Below are 18,619 nucleotides of genomic sequence, written 5' to 3'. Positions count from 1 at the left end.
CTGCACTCACCACCTCTACTGTAGTTGACACATGCAGCACACTCACCAGACTTGCAGACACCCACCCAACATACATCCACACTAGCTGTCTGTCTTCTCCCATGTGTCCACACCCCACCTCCCAAAACACACAAACGCACCAAGACACCCACCCATCAGACATCCACCACACCACAGCATACTGAGCACCCACTACACGCACACCTACACCCCATACATCAACTCCCTGTGCCTCCACTCCCACACCCTCATCCTCGCCCACCCCAATTGCTCCCAAGAAACTTTTCCTTTCCTCCCATGCAGACCTGTTCCAACCCAGTGGCCCACCCCGTCTTGTCCCCAAATGAGCCCACCTCCTTGCCCTTTCCGCTCCGATCACATCACAGCCCACCCCGGTCCAGCCTTCCCACTCCCTTGCCCCTTCCCCAGTGAAGAAGAAGGCCCGCTCAGAGCCTAGACCATCCAGCTCCACCCGAGCCAAACAGCCCCCAACCCCTCTAAAGGAGAAGCCCACCCCCCAACCTCCTTATGCATGTCAAAGTCCCACCCTTTCCGACGGCCTGTGGGCGTACTCTGCCGTCGTCAGCGGGACTCCTTTCTTGGTGGGGGTGGTGCGCAGGATGCGTGTGTTTCGTTTGGTTCATTATTTGGCAGTCTGGACCGCTCCTCTGTTGGGGGTCTCTACCACCACCGCTGCAGAGCGGAACGGACCGCCATGTTCATAATGACCGCCATAGTGCTATATGAAATAAGTGGTATAGTAGGATCTTTGCATTACTCCTAGTTCAGCCTAAGCTTCTCTGCTATAGCTACCTCTTTCAGCCTAAGCCTCTAGAACACTACCAATCTACTGATAAGGGATAACTGGACCTGGCACAAGGTGTAAGTACCATTGGTACCCATTATAAGCTAGGCCAGCCTCCTGCAGTCGAGTTTCATCTAAGGGTGTTTATTGTAGTGCTAATAAATTGAGGGGAAGGTGCAATGGAATGGGGTGATGATGGACGAAAGTCCAGGGTATTGTTCCAGTCTGTTTGTAGCACAGGGGCTGTGTCCCAGGGAACATAGGAAGGGGGACGATGGCAGTTCAAGGTGAACAAGGTGACAGAGTGGGACACACAGGGGACAATCAGGAGAGTCTCATTTCCTGGCGATGGTCTTGGCAAGTGTCTCTGGCTTCTGTCTGGGTCGCAGGGAACGTTTGCAGGGTGGTTCACCTTCTGCAGTGGGGGGATGCTGGTGGCCTGTGTGGGGCCTCCTGGCCACTAGCGGCAGCAGAAGTGGAGAGCTGTTCAGTTTACTGGCTAGTGGTGACGCTGCCTCCCTCATGGTGTTGGCCATGTCTGCCAGCACCCCTGCTATGGAGATCAGGGTGGTGTTAATGGCCTGAAAGTCATCCCTCATCCCCTGGTACTGCCCCTCCTGCAACCGCCTGTTCTCCTGCACATTGTCAAGGATCTGGCACATCGTATCCTGGGAACGTTGGCAGGCTCCCAGGATCTCGGAAAGTGCCTCCTGGAGAGTCGGTTTCCTGCTCCTGTCCTCCCCCTGGCGCACAGCAGTCCTTCTAGTGTCCCTGTTGGCCTGTGCCCCTGTCCCCTGAATGGAGTGCCCACTGCCCCCAGGTCCCTGATTGTCTTGGGGGCGAGGTGTGGACTGGGGCCCCTGTACAGGTGGGCACACTGCTGATTGAGGTGTCCTGGGGACAGAGGTGTGGGTACGCTGGGTGGGTGCTGTGGTGTTGGTTCCTGAAGGGGGAGGCTCTGTGGTGGTCTGTGTAGGAGGCTGGCCTGGCTTATAGTGGGTACCTTGTGGTACTTACACCTTGTGCCAGGTCCAGGTATCCCCTATTTGTAGATTAGTTGTGTTCTAGCAGCTTAGGCTGATAGAGGTAGCTATAGCAGAGAATCTTAGGCTGAACTAGGAGACATGCAAAGCTCCTCTTATACCTCTTATGTCATATAGCACTATATCACAAGAAACACAATACTCGGAGTTACTAAAAAAAAAAAGGGACTTCATTTTAGTGACAATATGCCAAAAGTATCTCAGAGGATATACTCCCTTAAGAGGTAACTAAAATACACAAAATATACACACAAACCAAAATCAGGTAAGTAAAACACTTGGAAAAGGAGTGCAAACACTGTAGGACACAATAGAATGCAATAGGAGGCAATGGGCCTAGGGGCAACACAAACCATATACTCCAAAAGTGGAATGCAAACCACGAATGGACCCCAGGCCTAGTGTAGTGTGTAGAGGGTCACTGGGACTGTAAGAAAACACTAAGGGTGTCCAAGATACCCCACCCCAAGACCCTGAGAAGTAGGAGTAAAGTTACCCTACTACCCCAGAAAGACAGTAAAGTCGAGATAGGGGATTCTGCAAAGACAATAACTGACTGCAAAACACTGAAGATGGATTCCTGGACCTGAGGACCTGCAAATGAAGGGGACCAAGTCCAAGAGTCATGCAAGTGTCCAGGGGGGGCAGGAGCCCATTAAACCCTGGATGAAGGTGCAAAAAGGCTGCTTCTGGATGGAAGAAGCCAAAGATTCTGCAACCTCAGAAGGTGCCAGGAACTTCTCTTTTGGTCAGAAGATGCCCCACAGCGTGCTGGAGGATGCAGAGTTGTTTCCACACAGAAAGACTGCAAACAAGCTTTGCTAGCTGCAGAGTCATGTTTGAAGATTATGGGTGCTGCCAAGGCCCAGGAAGGACCAGGAGGTTGTCTCTTGGAGGAGGAGACAGAGGGGGCACTCAGCAACAGAGAGAGCCCATGCAGAAGCAGGCAGCACCCGCAGAAGCACTTGAACAGGCGTTCAAGAAATCTGAGCACGGTGGTCATCTCAACACAACAAAAGCGGGCCCACGAAGCCGGAGGTCAACTCAGCAAGATGGGCAATGCAGGAAGGAGTGCTGGGGAACGGGGCTATGCTGTGCTCAAAGGAAGTCTTGCAAAAGTGCACAGAAGCCCTAGCAGCTGCAGATCACACAGTACACAGAATTACTGTCTGGCAAGGACTTACCTCCACCAAATTTGGACAGAAGTACCACTGGAATGTCGGGGTCACATGGATCCAGCTCCTGTGTTCCAGGGACCACGCTCGTCAAGATGATAGGGGACCCAGAGGACCGGTGATGCAGACGTTTGGTGCTTGCGGTAGCAGGGGGAAGATTCCGTCGACCCACGGGACATTTCTTCTTGGCTTCCAGTGCAGGGTGAAGGCAGACAGCCCTCAGAGCATGCACCACCAGGAAACAGTCGAGAAAGCCGGCAGGGTTAGGCGCTACAATGTTGCTGGTAGTCTTCTTGCTACTTTGTTGCGGATTTGCAGGCGTCCTGGATCAGTCAGCGGTCCATCCTTGGCAGAAGTCGAAGAGAGAAGTGCAGAGGAACTCTGGTGAGCTCTTGCATTCGTTATCTGAAGAGAAACCCACAGGAGAGACCCTAAATAGCCCTCAGAGGAGGATTGGTTACCTAACCAGGTAAGAGCCTTTCAGGAGGGGTCTCTGACGTCACCTGCTGGCACTGGCCACTCAGAGGTCTCCATTGTGCCCTCATACCTCTGCATTCAAGATGGCAGAGGTCTGGGACACACTGGAGGAGATCTGGGCACCACCCCTGGGGTGGTGATAGACAGGGGAGGGGTCACTCCCCTTTCCTTTGTCCAGTTTCGCGCCAGAGCAGGGGCTGGGGACTCCCTGAACCGGTGTAGACTGGCTTATGCAAGGAAGACACCATCTGTGCCCTTCAAAGCATTTCCAGAGGGTGGTGGAAGCTACTCCTCCCCAGCCCTTAACACCTATTTCCAGAGGGAGAGGGTGTAACACCCTCCCTCAGAGAAAATCCTTTGTTCTGCCTTCCTGGGACTGGGCTGCCCAGACCCCAGGAGGGCAGAAACCTGTCTGAGGGTTGGCAGCAGCGGTAGCTGCAGAGAAAACCCCAGAGGGCTGGTTTGGCAGTCCCAGGGGTCCATGCTGGAGCCCCGGCAATGTGTGGGATTGGCACCCCAACACCAGATTTGGCTTGGGGGGACAATTCCACTATCTTAGACATGTTACATGGCCATGTTCGGAGTTACCATTGTAAAGCTACACATAGGTATTGACCTATATGTAGTTCACGAGTGTAATGGTGTCCCCGCACTCACAAAGTCCGGGGAAATTGCTCTGTACAATGTGGGGCACATTGGCTCGTGCCAGAGTGCCCTCACACTTAGTAACTTTGCCCCTAACCTTCACCATGTGAGGGTTAGACATATAGGTGACTTATAAGTTACTGAAGTGCAGTGTAAAATGGCTGTGAAATAACATGGACGTTATTTCACTCAGGCTGCAGTGGCAGTCCTGTGTAAGAATTGTCTGAGCTCCCTATAGGTGGCAAAAGAAATGCTGCAGCCCATAGGGATCTCCTAGAAACCCGATACCCTGGATACCTAGGTACCATATACCTGGGAATTAGAAGGGTGTTCCAGTGTGCCAATAAGAATTGGTGAAAATAGTCACTAGCCTGCAGTGACAATTTTAAAAGCAGAGAGAGCATAAACGCTGAGGTTCTGGTTAGCAGAGCCTTAGTGATACAGTTAGGCACCACACAGTGAACATATACAGGCCACAAATTATGAGCACTGGGGTCCTGGCTAGCAGGATCCCAGTGACACAGGCAAAAAACAAACTGACACACAAGTAAAAATGGGGGCCAGGCAAGATGGTACTTTCCTACAGTCTGTGAGTGTGCTTGGGTAACTGGCTGTCCAGTGGTGCCTGATGGGCCAGGTAGGTCCTCCAGATCCAGAAGTCTATAGTTACTGTCATCACTGGGGGCCTCTTCCGTTGGGGGACTGTATAGTGGTGGCACCTCCTCGCCACTTACATTGGCTGGGGTACCTGTGGGGATGTCAATGATGTATTATGCTTCAAATGTATGACATTTGTACTTCCATAGCTTCCCCTCTACTGTATGGTTGGTGTTCCCCTGTCTGCTTTTGCTTGAGTATTGTGATGTATTGTGGGAATGTTAGTTTCCCTATGCTGTGCATGCTTTAGTGATAGGGGTCCATGCAGGGCTGGGAGGGCTGTCCATGCATTGGTATTGCATGCAGAGCTTGGCATTGGGGTTAGTGATTTGTGTAGGTGCAGTGTGTGGGATGGTGTGGAGTGGTGGGAGTGAGGGTGAGTGGGGTGTTGGCATGCAGGTATGGGGGTGATAAGTAGTAAATGTTGACTTACCAGTTTCGAGTCCTCTGGCTACTCCAGTGAGTCCCTCAGGATGCAGTATTGCCAGTACCTGCCCCTCCCATGCTGTGAGCTGTGGGGGAGGAGGTTGGGGTCCACCGCCAGTCCTCTGTACAGCGAGCTGGTGTCTTGCTGCAATGGAACGTACCTTCCCCCATAGGTTGTTCCACCTCTTCCTGATGTCATCCCTAGTTCTTGGGTGCTGTCCCACGGCATTGATCCTGTCCACGATTCTCCCCCATAGCTCCATCTTTCTTGCTATAGATATCTACTATACCTGTGCTCCAAAGAGCTGTGGCTCTACCCTGACAATTTCCTCCACCATGACCCTTAACTCCTCCTCAGTGAAACGGGGGTGCCTGTGTGGTACCATGGGTGTTGTGTGAAGTGTGTTGGTGAGGGTGTGTTGGGTAATGTTGTGGGGTGTGTGATGTGGAGTGCGTGAGGGGTGTATGGGTGTAAATGGTGTAGTCTCTGTGCTCTTCTTATCAGTCCCTTGGCAGTAATTGTTGTTTGTAAAGGGTTGTGGATATTGTGGGTGTGTGTTTTATAGTGCTGTGGTTGAGTGGGTGTGGTGTGGGTATGGTTGTCAGGTGTGTGTTTTTGGTATTGGCCAATGTAGTGTTGTTTCGTATATGGGTGTCCATTCTAAGCACGGCAGTATGTACCGCCAATGGTTTACCGCTGATGAATGCCCGGCGTGGTGATTCGTGGGTCATTATGTGATGGGCGTTGTTTTGTTGGCGTAACGATATGGGTTTTCGGATCTCCACTTTATCCCTGACCTTTGGTCTGGAGGATTTGTGTATGTGACTGAATGCTGTTGGATTGGTGTGTGTGTGTCATAATATGGTGAACGGATATCCACCACTGTGGCGGTAAGTTGGCAGCTGTCAGCGTGGCGGTAAGCGGGATTTTCCGCCAGTGTCATAAAAGGGCCATACTGTCCTTGCCTTCAGAGTTACTGTGAGGAAAACAATAATACTGGGGTGGAAATTTATGTAACTTATTCTAGGTAAATCTTACTAAGTATAAGTCCTATTTTTGTTTTCAAGTATACCGCTCTGAGAGATTATTGGATGGTGCTAAGAACCCATCTAAAGTAGTGTACCAAATTTTCCACTATGTTGCATTAGGAATTTTTAGGACTACACTTCAAGCATAAACACCAATGCAGTAATTTTGCAACAGAAATTACAAATACCACCGGTATTGATAATTTCGATATGCATTATTAATGTGGTAGCCCTTTTGGAATGGGGAAAAACAATGGAAATTGGTGTTTCTGCACTGGTTTGTATATTCCATTCCCAAAATGTCCAGGGACTAATTACTCAAGTTAAGCCGTGGCAAATTCATCCCCAGAAAAAGTGTCTGTACATTCACCCAAATACGTAGTAAAATAGCTTAGATTCTTTAGTGTCATTTCACTATAATGTGATAAAAATAATTTTCTACGAGCCTGCAGCAATGAGCAATATGGCCCAAAGGACACTTATGTAGCATTTACCCTCTCAATGTCTTCGGAACTGTACACTTATCCTGGTCGCAGGCTGATGTGCGACAACAAAAGAACAATATTAAGAAGAACTAGGACAAAATGACTACCATTCCTGAAGACCTTTGTTTGGTCATCATTTGAGACAGTGGTGGGAAACAAAATTATAAACCCCCGCACACACACCCCTTTCGTAGAATGTGAAGAGGGGCCCCAGAGTCTCCCATATCTCACAGATATTCTTTGGTGTTAGGCTGAATGGGGGCCCCAGAGGGGTCGGGGCCCTCTGCACCACAGGGGCCTGCATTAAGCCCCTGATTTGAGATCTGCATCTTGAAGGTCAACCCACCAGTGGCTACACATGCAGTTACCATTTTATCCCCAGTTGAGACAAATGAACCATTTTTTCTCTTTTTACTAATTTCTGGAACGCTCCCGTCCATCAGTCAAAACTTTCAACAGCAGCTTCAAAAGGTACTGTGACTTTTACAGTGTGGTTTACAAAAAAATGACATGCTCACCTTTATTATAAAGCATCCTTCTTGAGGATTATTACTTGACTAACCCTGTTTTTACTACTTAGGGCCGTATTTATACTCCGTTTGCGCCGAATTTGCGTCGTTTTTTTCGACGCAAATTCGACGCTAAACTAACGCCATATTTATACTATGGCGTTAGAGGCGAATAGCGCCAAAGTTCCCGGAATGTGCGTCATTTTTTAGCGTGAACCCCTTCCTTGCGTTAATGATATGCAAGGGAGGCGTTCCCGTCTAAAAAATGACTCCCAGGCCTTTACGTGGTATTTATACTCCCGGGCAAAAGAGACGCCCGGGAGTGGGCGTGGCTAAAAACGGCGCATTTGCGCCGCTTTTTAACGCCTGGGTCAGGCATGGCGTTAAGGGACAAGTGGGCTCAAAATGAGCCCAGAGTGCCCTCCCCTGCCCCCAGGGACCCCCCCTGCCACCCTTGCCCACCCCAGGAGGACACCCAAGGCTGGAGGGACCCACCCCAGGGACATTCAGGTAAGTTCAGGTAAGTATTTTTTTATTTTTTTTTAATAATTTTTTTTGGCATAGGGGGGCCTGATTTGTGCCCCCCTACATGCCACTATGCCCAATGACCATGCCCAGGGGACAGAAGTCCCCTGGGCATGGCCATTGGGCAAGGGGGCATGACTCCTATCTTTACAATGATAGGAGTCATGTTGATGGGGGATGGGCGTCGAAAATAAATGGCGCAAGTCGGGTTACGATGATTTTTTCGACGTAACCTGACTTGCCCCATTTTAAGACGCCCATGCGCCATTTTCCCCCTACGCCGGCGCTGTCTGGTGTACGTGGTTTTTCTCGCGCACACCAGGCAGCGCCGGTCTGCTTGCGCCGGCTAACGCCATTCAATAAATACGGCGCCCGCATGGCGCTTCAGAATGGCGTTAGCCGGCGCAAAACTTTTTGACGCTAAACTGCGTTAGCGCAGTTTAGCGTCAAAAAGTATAAATATGGGCCCTAGTTTTCCTATAAGGATTAATCTTAATAAATTCCAAATAATTACAATTTACCTCTCATCCTTTGTTAATCTTTCTATTGATGCAACACAATGGCTGTAGGTCTTTTATGCTGCAGCCTCTATATTTCGCAAGGGAGGCCCTTTACTCTGTCTAGTTATCCCAGTCTGAGAAGTTCCTAATACTGAAGAAGTTGCCTATTCAAACCTAGCTCAAGTTGACTGATACTGTGAATTGTAGATCAAATGTAAGGCCTGTAGTCCCTACCATGTTTCCCATACATGTAGACAACATACTTGTTTCCAATGTGCTCATATTAAATTAAAAATCATGCTATGAAAACTAAAAAGTTGTTTTATTTAATGACAAAAATGCAAACTAGTTTCAATATAAAATTCACTTTTTTTTAATGTATTTTTTCCAAGCTTTCCAAACCAAGCGTGATGGAAAACTTTCTAATCACTCTTGTAGCAGGAGTAAGTATCTCATTTTTGATGAATTTGACATGCTGCAAACAAAGCACACCAGACTGAAGTGTGGCACAATGGCTAGAGCAGCAGACCCTGATGCAGCGATCTGACCCAGAACCAGGGTTCAATTCCTACCTCAGTGTGTCTTTGGCTCAATTCCCTTGGACCAGATAATCCTCGCCTTGGTGCATAATCTAATTAATGGGTCCAACTCTGGGCAGTGGCTTGGTTAATCTCCACAATGGCCCTGACAGCACTTGGATGCCTAGCTTCACCCTGGGGGTTACCCATGAGTGAACACCTCACAGGGAAAAGCCAGGAGGGGTTCCACAGTGGTATGTGTACAGTGCCTTGAGACCCTAATGGCTGAGAAGTGCGAAGTTTACATTTTACCAAGCTAATGAAGTATGTTAGCGAAACATAGGTCTAGATATACAAAGCATGAGGTTGCATGAGGTCGCAAACAGCCCGATTCACAGAATCAGGTCTTTTGCCACTACACAAATTATCTTTGGGATGTACAAAGCCCAAATTGGGATTCAGTACCTTGTTACTGAATTGCAATTTGTTTTTTTTTATTAGGTATTTGGTATTTGGAAGAGGCATGTTGAGGGCATCCCTTCCTAATACCAAATCGGAAAGGTACGCATGTTTTGTGACTGAAATGCGGTTGCAAAACATTCACAATTAACCATCATTTGAAAAATTGTGGTAACCCATTCTCCAATGGAAAGGGGTCTCCATGGGACTCCTTTCCTTTTGAGAATGGTTGGGAAAATATTCCCATGGACCATTGCCTACTCTTAAAAAATGAAACTTACAAATTTATTATTTTTCTTTTTTAATGCATCTCATTTTCTTTTAAAACCTAATGGGTTGCAAATTGTGACCTACCTCATTTCATGAGGGAGGTCTATTTGACACCTGCTAGGAATCGTTAGTTAAACTCAAACATGTTTCAAACATAAGAAATAGAAGTTTCCTAGTTGCAATTCACAGGAAATCTCAATTAGGAAATTTCTATTAATTTCTTTAGTATATCTAGCACTTAATCTGTAAAGTTTAGGAACTATTATGATGTAAGTATAATTAGGGAATTACATAAGGATTACAAGTTGAAGTACAAAGTTTGTATTATATAATTGTGCTTTGGAAAATATTATATAGTTGTTCCATGTAACCTCAAACAAACAAAAATGAAAACTAAATAGAACCATATGTAAGAGATAATACTTGGTGCACAATGTACTTTGTAGGTCCAAAACCTGTGAGTAATGAAAATACAGGGTTTGCTACAGTATAATATCATGTATAACAAACAAAGCCATTTTGTGAGTCAAAGCACTTTTTCAGAGTCATACATTTTTTTATAATAAATCTAAACCCCCAAAGTCAAATACTTTCCCTACTGTTTCTTAAATTGGAGTGGGAATAGCAAATGTAACCTCACCAAAGTCATACTCTTTTCCTCATTTTGCTTACGTGGGAGTAGGAACAGTAAACCAAACCTGATTAAAGTATAACACTTTCCCTACTGTTGTTTAGGATGAAATGGTTGTAGTAAATCTAATCAAAGTCCAGCATGATTTTAATTAGGTTACAATGAGAATAGTAAATCTAACCCTTCCAAAGTTCAATACTTTCCCTACTGTTGCTTGATTGGAGTGGAAATAGTAACTCTAACCCCTCCAAAGTCCATCGCTTTCTCCACTGTTGCCTTGCCTGGAGCGGGAACAATATATCTAACCCCTCCAAACCCTAACATTTTCCCAACTGTTGCTTGCATTGGAAATGGAACAGTAAATCTAACCTCTCAAAAGTCCTACTCTTTCCCTGATTTTGCCTACGTTGGACAGAGAATAGAAAATCTAATCTGTCCAAAGTCTGACACTTTCTCTACTGTTGATTAGATTGGACTGGGAATGGTAAACATTTTTGGTTAGTCCGTCTTTGCTACATCGTATCAATTGGAGAAGACATATTTGGAATTCACAAAGCTCCCTGCAGCCTCAGGCAAAATCATAGCTTATCACCTTTCATGCTTGTATCAGGGGGCACCAGATGACATACCAAGTGATCTAAGATGTGGCAATTGTTTGACAGAGAAAAGGGTGAGTCTGAAACAGTCGTCACTGCTGTTTCTATAGCTGCATTATAGCTTTTCCAGCTGTAATTATGTATGCTTAGTTGGACACTGTTGTGCAAAATCTACTGATTTCCCACATAAAAGACACATGCTGGATTTTCTCTGCCTTTTTGTCTCACCCTTAGCTAATAGGTTCTGAACACTACCTATTTACATGGCTTTATTGGAAAGAGAACCATCTGAAAAATATTGTTTTCTGTTCTTAGCAGAACACAAAGATCAGCCCTCTACGCATTCATTTAGTGGTTAGGTCGTGTAGATGTAGTATCAGTGTGATGGACTAGGTATACATCTAGCGTTCCTGTACTACTGCATCCTTCAAACCACAATCCCACAAGCTACAGTAAAAGACCAATGACCTCCTCAGGCAAAGCCAGCTCGACCATGAGGCAACAGAACAGTAACAGATATATCAATAAGTCATGGCAGACCTCATTTCAGGTCCTTCAGTACAATGTGGATTGACTTTAGTGATGTATGTCCTATGAAATAAGAGGTTAAAATTTGAAAAGAAAGCATCCCAATTGAATAGTAATTAATCGTTTGGTTTTAAAAGGGGTATTGCCCTAGACCATGGGTACTCGCAAACATTTTCCCAGGGGCCAAAAAGTTTGGTCTGTGACGTGCCTGGGGGCCGCATTAATGCCAGGGCGGTGGCGGTCAGGTGGGGTGACTAGGGAGATTGGTGGCAAGGTAGGTGTAGGGGAAGCAAAGGATATACATCTAGTGGGTGAAATAAACAATGGGAAACCAGAAAACCTGGAATTAATCCTGGCTTACCCACTTTTCCAAATTTTGTGATCCTAGGCAATTGTTTGGTGTCACTTTTCCTCCTTTTTCTGCATTGTCACATTTAGGATGACCTCAAAATACATGATTCATGGCGTGCGCTGGACAAAACCTGCTTCTATGTTTGATTTAATAAACTATAATGTTGCTTATGTATTATAGGAACCCAGGCCACCAATAAAGTGCACATACCAAGTGACTTGCCTCTTTAATTTACTATTGATGGTGTTCTCATGGTAAGGGAAATAATTAATGTTTCCAAATTTATGTTTGAAAACTATCACTTTAAAATGAATACATCTCAATGCACTGATAAAATAAATTGTACTAAGGCGTTCTGCATGTTAACTAAATACACTTAATTTTGAAGAGAATGTGTTAGTTTTACACTTATGCTGCAAGATGTCTTTAAAAATGAAGGCGTTTCTAAAGTTAAGAGCAGGAGTCCCTAGTTACACCAATTAAGTTTGAAATAAATGATTGTGTGTGTATTTATTATGTGTGTATTTAATATTTGTTAGTGCGGAGTCGAGCAAACAGCTGCCCAGTGCTCCTGTTGCCCCAGGGGCCGCATGTAAAGGTCAGAGGGGCCGCATGAGGCCCGCGGGCCGTACTTTGAGTATACCTGCCCTAGACCAACTAACAGAACTGTTTATACTTGTTGGCTTGCTCCATAATACTTGCATCGGTGCCTAGGGCACTGTGCTAAAATGCTCACAAGTACTGGGACGCCTGCTGCCAGTTTGGGTTGATGAAGGCTCTTGGAGAGCATTCATACGATTCCACAGTACGTTTTCAAAGACATTTGCAGTCACCTCTAGCTGAAGCTTGTGTGAGAGGTTGTATTTAGTGGGCAATGTGATACAGGGGCTGTTCATGCTACCAAGCATATCATTTCCTAGTTTTACTTCACAGCTTATAGTTCAGTGCCAAATGACTATTTCCCAAAGTTAAATTGAAGCTTGTGTCTCATTTACCGGCACATGTATGAGACAGTGTTTGGATTAGTGCAAATATTGAGTGCTGCAACAGTTATTGTACCTTTAGTTTTTCTAAACTCTTCCACCAACATTTGGGCCTCCTCCTGGATCCTCTCCTCAATGCTCCTCTTTCCCATCCCAAAATTCCTTAAGGTCATGAGCGAAAATCGTCGCATTTGCTTCCAGCTCTCTTCCTTGGTAGCAAAGACCCCTGAAAAAGACACAGAAAATGATACATTTTCTTAGAAGTAAAACATTACTTTAAGAAGGTAAGACCATGACTCTAAAAATATAAGTTTACTGGCAAGAGGCACCACTAGATGCATACGTCACAGTGTGGCTTTAGTATTGTTAATCTCTATATTGCACCTATCCAGCCTAGTGGGGCAAACTCGGCCAAAAAATAGAACCTGTAGATGGGGAGATTGCCTTTTCCAGAAGTGCTAAATTTGCCCTCATATTTTTGTAAAGTATGCCTCTACTATTCAACACAAGTGGTCACACCCTATCTTTTTTTGCTAGACATTTGGACCTACCATAGCCCCGACTGAGCTATGATTTCAGCCAGCTGCGGTTAATGTCATGCCCTACTCACTGGTCATAGCCCTTCCCAACCATGCCACGCTCCCTCAAACACACCATTGTTTGAGTCAATGCATAGCTCTTAATGATGATAATGCCTTGAGAGAAGACATCTAATAGCTGGTAGCATTGTCTAACAGGAAAGACAAGCATTAAGAATATTTTTAGGAGCCTTGTTAACACTGATTAGATCCACCAGGACACTCTATGCTTAGGGGTCTTGGCAGTTCATAGCAGGAGGAGATCAGAATTGTGTTGCCAGAAGAGCAAACAAGAGCCAGACTAACGGGCATAAAAGTAATTATTACCAGACCAAGACTCCCCATGCTACGCTCCTACAGCTAAAGCAGAATGTCTATTGGAAATGTCTATGTAGGTGCTACACTCTGCTTCCTTACTATAGTTCTTCCTGCTAGCACATCCCTTCTTTCAAGTTCTTCTTCATGCAATCATGATTCTACCATCAAATGTTGAATTTTGATAAGAGTTTTCTGAGCTATGATAGTCCTGAGCTCCCGAATAAATCTTGTCTCTTATTATCCTAGTACAAGTGGTGAGAGGTACTGGATATCCTTTTGGTACCTTACCTCAATCAGTGTCGCTTCTGCAAGCACTGGTGCTGGAGCAGAGCTGTTGACCAAACTCTAATTGCAAAATTCAGTGGCCAGAGTGGATATGTGAATCAGACAATTTTGTGCCACAACAGCCCCTGCACTGATGGTGCCTGAGCCGGGACCTGCAGGAGCATCTTGGTGAATTGGAGCTGGGAGATGGACCGTTTTGGCATAAGAGCATTACACATTGCTGCGGCCCTAAGGTATGTTATAAAGTTGACTGTGTAGCCATTCTACATGCATTTAAGCCCCCACATGAGCATCTGCTGGTGGAAGCCTTGTCCTGACCATTTTGCTTCCTGTAAAAATCGGAAGCAGGTGTAGATGTGCAGTCTGAAACACCTATAACAGCACGATGTCAGTTTTGTACCTGCACATGACAGCACAAGGAAATTAAAACAATATTCACCAAGTTATGGGAAAAAAACCTCCCAAGATATAATGGCCATTGATTTCTTTTATTTATTTTTGAATTACAAAAAAAGACCTCAATCACTGCATTGCCTTACTTTGTGTCAAGAAGGCGTTTCCATGAGTGTTGCATGGGTGTTCCTACGCAACACCCATGTATTTTGATGCATTCCCAGATTTACAATGTTTCGTAAACCTGGGAATGCGTCAAAGGCCTATGCCTCCCCAGGAGTGGCGTAAGAGTGACACAATGGGGAGAAATAACATTATTCCTCCCCGTTTTTTCATCTATCTATGTGTGCTGCATTCTGCATTCTTTCTGTTGTTCAGGCTGGAGTTAAGACCTATGCGAGTCCTATATTTAATTTTGACAAGAAACTTGCTTCTTTTGTGCATTAGTTTTCTTCCCTCTGCAGGTGATAGATAAGGAAGCAAGAGTTGGGTTGCCAAAGGCAAAAATTATTTACAAGGAGCTACAAGAATGACTCCCTTATTAAATTCCTGGGCATGGATGTAATCCAAGGTCAAGTAGATATGTTCAGAAGAGGATAAAAGTTAATTGGATAGAATTCACAATGGTGTCTTGGAAATTTTCTTGAGAGTGATGTCAGCTACCACTAGATTCTGAGGTCGATTAAAGTGTTGTTTAGGTAGAGATTCAGATTCCCTTTGCCCTTGACTAGAGTGGACCCTGAAGGGAGAGACAGATTCCTTCCTTTTGCTAACGCATTTTTGCGTGAAAAGGTGTACCGCCGGCTAGCACCATTCCAAGATGCCAGCCGGGCATCATATTTATGGAATGACGGTAGCCGGCGGTAAGGCCTGGCTAGCATCATGAAAAAGGATGCTAGCTGGATGGGGGAGGCATAGGGGGAACAGGAAGTTGTGCGTCAAAGGCTGACCCTAGTCTGGTCAGAGGAATAAAAATGCCACTAACCAGACTAGCGTCATTTTTTTTACATACAACCCCCATGGACATGACTCCTGTCTTAGTAAAGACAGGGGTCATGCCCACCACCCCAATGACCATGCCCAAGTTAGGCCCCCCATTGCACTTAAAAAAAAAAAAAAAAAAAATGCTTCTCGGAACTTACCTTACTTACCTGGGATGGGGTCCCACCGTCCTCTGGTGTCCCTCTTGTGTGGGTGGGGGTGTCCCTGGGGCTAGGGAAGGGCACCTGTGGGCCCTTTCCATGGTCTCTGACCATGAAAATAGGCCCACAGGTTCCCTAACGCCTGCCCTGACCCAGGCGTTAAATAATGGTGCTAAGCATGCTAAGGGCCATTATTTAAGGCCCCCTTCCCCATGCATGATTTTAGCACATAGGGATAAATATGCGCTAAGGCCATGTTGTAATTTTTTGCATGGGAACACCTACCTTTCATCGCATTAATGCAAGGTAGTTTCCCGCAAGCAAAAAATTATGTTAACTCCAAAACCTTGGCTCGAGACGGGTCGAGCGCCAAAGTATTAATATGGAGTTAGGTTTGCGCCGAATTTGTGCAAAAAAAATGAAGCAAATTCGGCACAAACAGAGTATAACTCTGGGCCCAAGTGGCTTCATGCTACTCACATTTCTCAACAGGACTTCTACAGAAGTTTCCCGTAATGCTGTCACTTTCCTCTGAATTTATTTTAGCTGATTAGAATAGTTAGGAATTTAGATTCAGTGTTTAGACAGGAAAATCTGAGACTGAAGTTAAAGCGCTGTCTGCTTTTTCTTATTTTCTGCATTGCCACTATTGAATTATCTGTCCTTTATACGTTTGTGAAATGTAATATTGTGCGACGGTTTCATTCTCCATTGGTGATTATATTCATATATACTATGTTTTTGGAAGTTTAACTTTGAATCTGTAATAAATCCCTTTCTAAAATTCAAGTTTTTCTCTGAGATTAATGTGTAACAAAATGGGTTGCACTGTCAATAGATAGATATGAGTGACAGTGTTTCTCTTTGCCCCTCTGGACTCCTAAGAAGATTCATCGGACCTAGAAAGAAAAGGAAAAGAAAGGACAACTCTGAATCAGATGGTGGCAGAGATAGGGTGGTTAGGTTCCTGAAAGTAAGGAGAGCTAGAACTCTGTTTTCTAGATTACTTATCACTCGGAACCCATTTCCTAGAGTCCATGTCCAAATCGTGAAAGATCACCAAAGTTGTGGAGAAAAAGAAGAGTGTTGTATTGAAGAAGGAGGTGTGAGTATTAATAGGATTACAAATTGCTTGTACTTAGCTTGCAGTGTTTTTAAGTCTGGATGATGTCATGCGGAGGTGTTTGCTTGTTGTGTGAGTGTGATTTGTAAAAGAGGTTGAAGAGGTTATCTGGTCTGACGTGACATAATATCCCAGGATAGGTAAAAAGGTGCAGTAGACACCATATTAAATTATCTGGTAAGAGGTTGTATTCGTTGTGAGATGTCATCAACTGGACAGTTAAGATAGGGACTTGCTTTGTGTGAATGTGAGATGGTTGAGTTAGTCACCATAATGCGTTGGGTGAAGCTGTACTGATTTGAATGATTCTCCTCAGGTCGAGGTTTCATTCAAAGTATTTGGGAAATTTCTTGTGTGTGTGATATTGCGGAGTGTGCATGTAGTTTGTAAAGAAGTGGAGCTGCTGCGAGGAGTGATATCTACATCAGTGTGCTGTGCTGGTACAGGTCAGATGGTGTGGTGCCATGCTGTTATTTATTGACAGTGTCATAAGGGACTGTGCTGTGATTGGTAGTTGTTGCGGAGCATAGGATTATGAATACAATGCTGTTTTTGAGTTGGAATTTGATTGTAATCATTGAAATGTAATTGTGGAAAGATTAAATGTTTCAAAATTATGTAAGATTTGTTTAGAGGAGATGTACATATACCTAGTAGAGAAGGCAAAGAGGAGCCACCAGAAGATACCCCAAGTCATTATATGGCAGTTAATGTAGGGTTCCATATTTGTGTATGGCTTGGTCAGTGGCACAAGATCACAGACAATGAAGGTGCATTGAGGTTTTCAAGTTATAGCACATTCAATTTGAGAATTATTGAAAACTTGAGGAGGGTATTGTATGTGATGAAACCACCTGCTAGACCTTCAAATATGAAGCACTTAATGCTTGGCAGTGTGCTGCTCATGCCAAAGTAAAGGAGAAATAACAAGATAGGACAAAGAAAGCCATACTCACTTATGCGGATTCTAGATGGGACGCTAAGCTGAAAAGATTAAAAACAGACATAGTTGAGGGAGTTAGACTGTATCCGGCAATGACCACCGATGTGGTTGAGGAAGAAGGGGAAAAAATGAACAGAAAACAGAAAGAGAAGAAACAAAAGGAGCCTGATGACATGAGTGAAGATGGTGATGATGACTCTGCAGCTAGCCTTTTGGATGTATTATTGTCTGAACGTCCACCTCCATACAAAGAGATTAGATCCAAGGGTGGAAATCAGAACACTGATGGCAGCGGCCCAGTCACCCTTGCCACTGCCCCAGCCAAACTGACTTCTAGTCCGATGGGAGCCATTCCAGTTAATATACCTTCTCAGCCAAGAAGTGAGAGTTTGAGAGAGTGTGTCCCAGTTGATCCTGCTTTGAGTACTGTTGATGCTTTACAGTTCCAGTTACTATTGGCCCAGTAGTTCTTATGTGCAAACCTGAAGGCTCTGATAAAAATACTTACAACCTGACTGTGCTGAATACTGTTGGAGGACAAGGTGGAGATCCAAACAGTCCAGACATTAGGAAGTTTGTTACCTTGGTTGCAACACACACTAGTACCCCATAAGGAGCAAGTGCAGATACAACTTTGGAACCTTGGATTCCTGTTGTGACTTGATTCATTAGTGTGAAGGAGATCGGTGACTGGGTGCAGTTTTTTACTAGAAGTACTCCATCTAGAGAGAGTATGAATCTTAGGCTGTAGCAATTAGAAACTTATCATGAAGATGAGCTCGCATTTGTGAGTACTGATGTCACTAAGCGAGTGGGCCAAGTTTACGATAAATTGGCAGAATTGGCTCAAAACTATGAAGTAGACTTAAATAAAACTAAAGCTTTATAGAGGTGCTGCTGAGTGTGTTTCAGTGAAAAGGAGATTGCCGTCATGAAAACTACAGGATTGAAAGCTCAGATTAAGGAACTAATTCACAATATTAGGAAATTGAATGACTTTTACAAGTGGGAAACTAAATGGATGAAAAAGAAGGCGGTAAAAAAACATTCAGTGAACCACCTTCAGGTGGAGCAGAGGAGGACATTACAACCTTTCCCTTGGGAGAAGTGCCCGGTGGGGCCTATGTACCTGTACCATGGAGCAGAAGTGATCTTGCATCATTTACCAATGATTTCCCAAAATTGCAAGAGAAACCAGTGGAATGTTACAGACAGGTTGAAAGA

The 18,619-nt window shown here is 45.0% G+C and overlaps 1 protein-coding gene across 1 annotated transcript in view; it reads right to left on the bottom strand.

The window, feature by feature from the left end:
- LOC138259476 (cytochrome P450 2C28-like) overlaps positions 1 to 18,619 on the bottom strand; it is a 1,060,791-nt gene that overhangs the window by 798,030 nt on the left and 244,142 nt on the right. Inside the window, exon 3 of the mRNA XM_069207246.1 lies at positions 12,690 to 12,839. Coding sequence (XP_069063347.1) covers positions 12,690 to 12,839 — 150 coding nt within the window. The remainder of the gene's footprint in view (positions 1 to 12,689; positions 12,840 to 18,619) is intronic.

The sequence above is a fragment of the Pleurodeles waltl genome, chromosome 9 (assembly GCF_031143425.1).
Source record: "Pleurodeles waltl isolate 20211129_DDA chromosome 9, aPleWal1.hap1.20221129, whole genome shotgun sequence".
NCBI classification, from domain to species: Eukaryota; Metazoa; Chordata; class Amphibia; order Caudata; family Salamandridae; genus Pleurodeles; species Pleurodeles waltl.
This window is presented reverse-complemented; position numbering and strand designations above follow the sequence as displayed.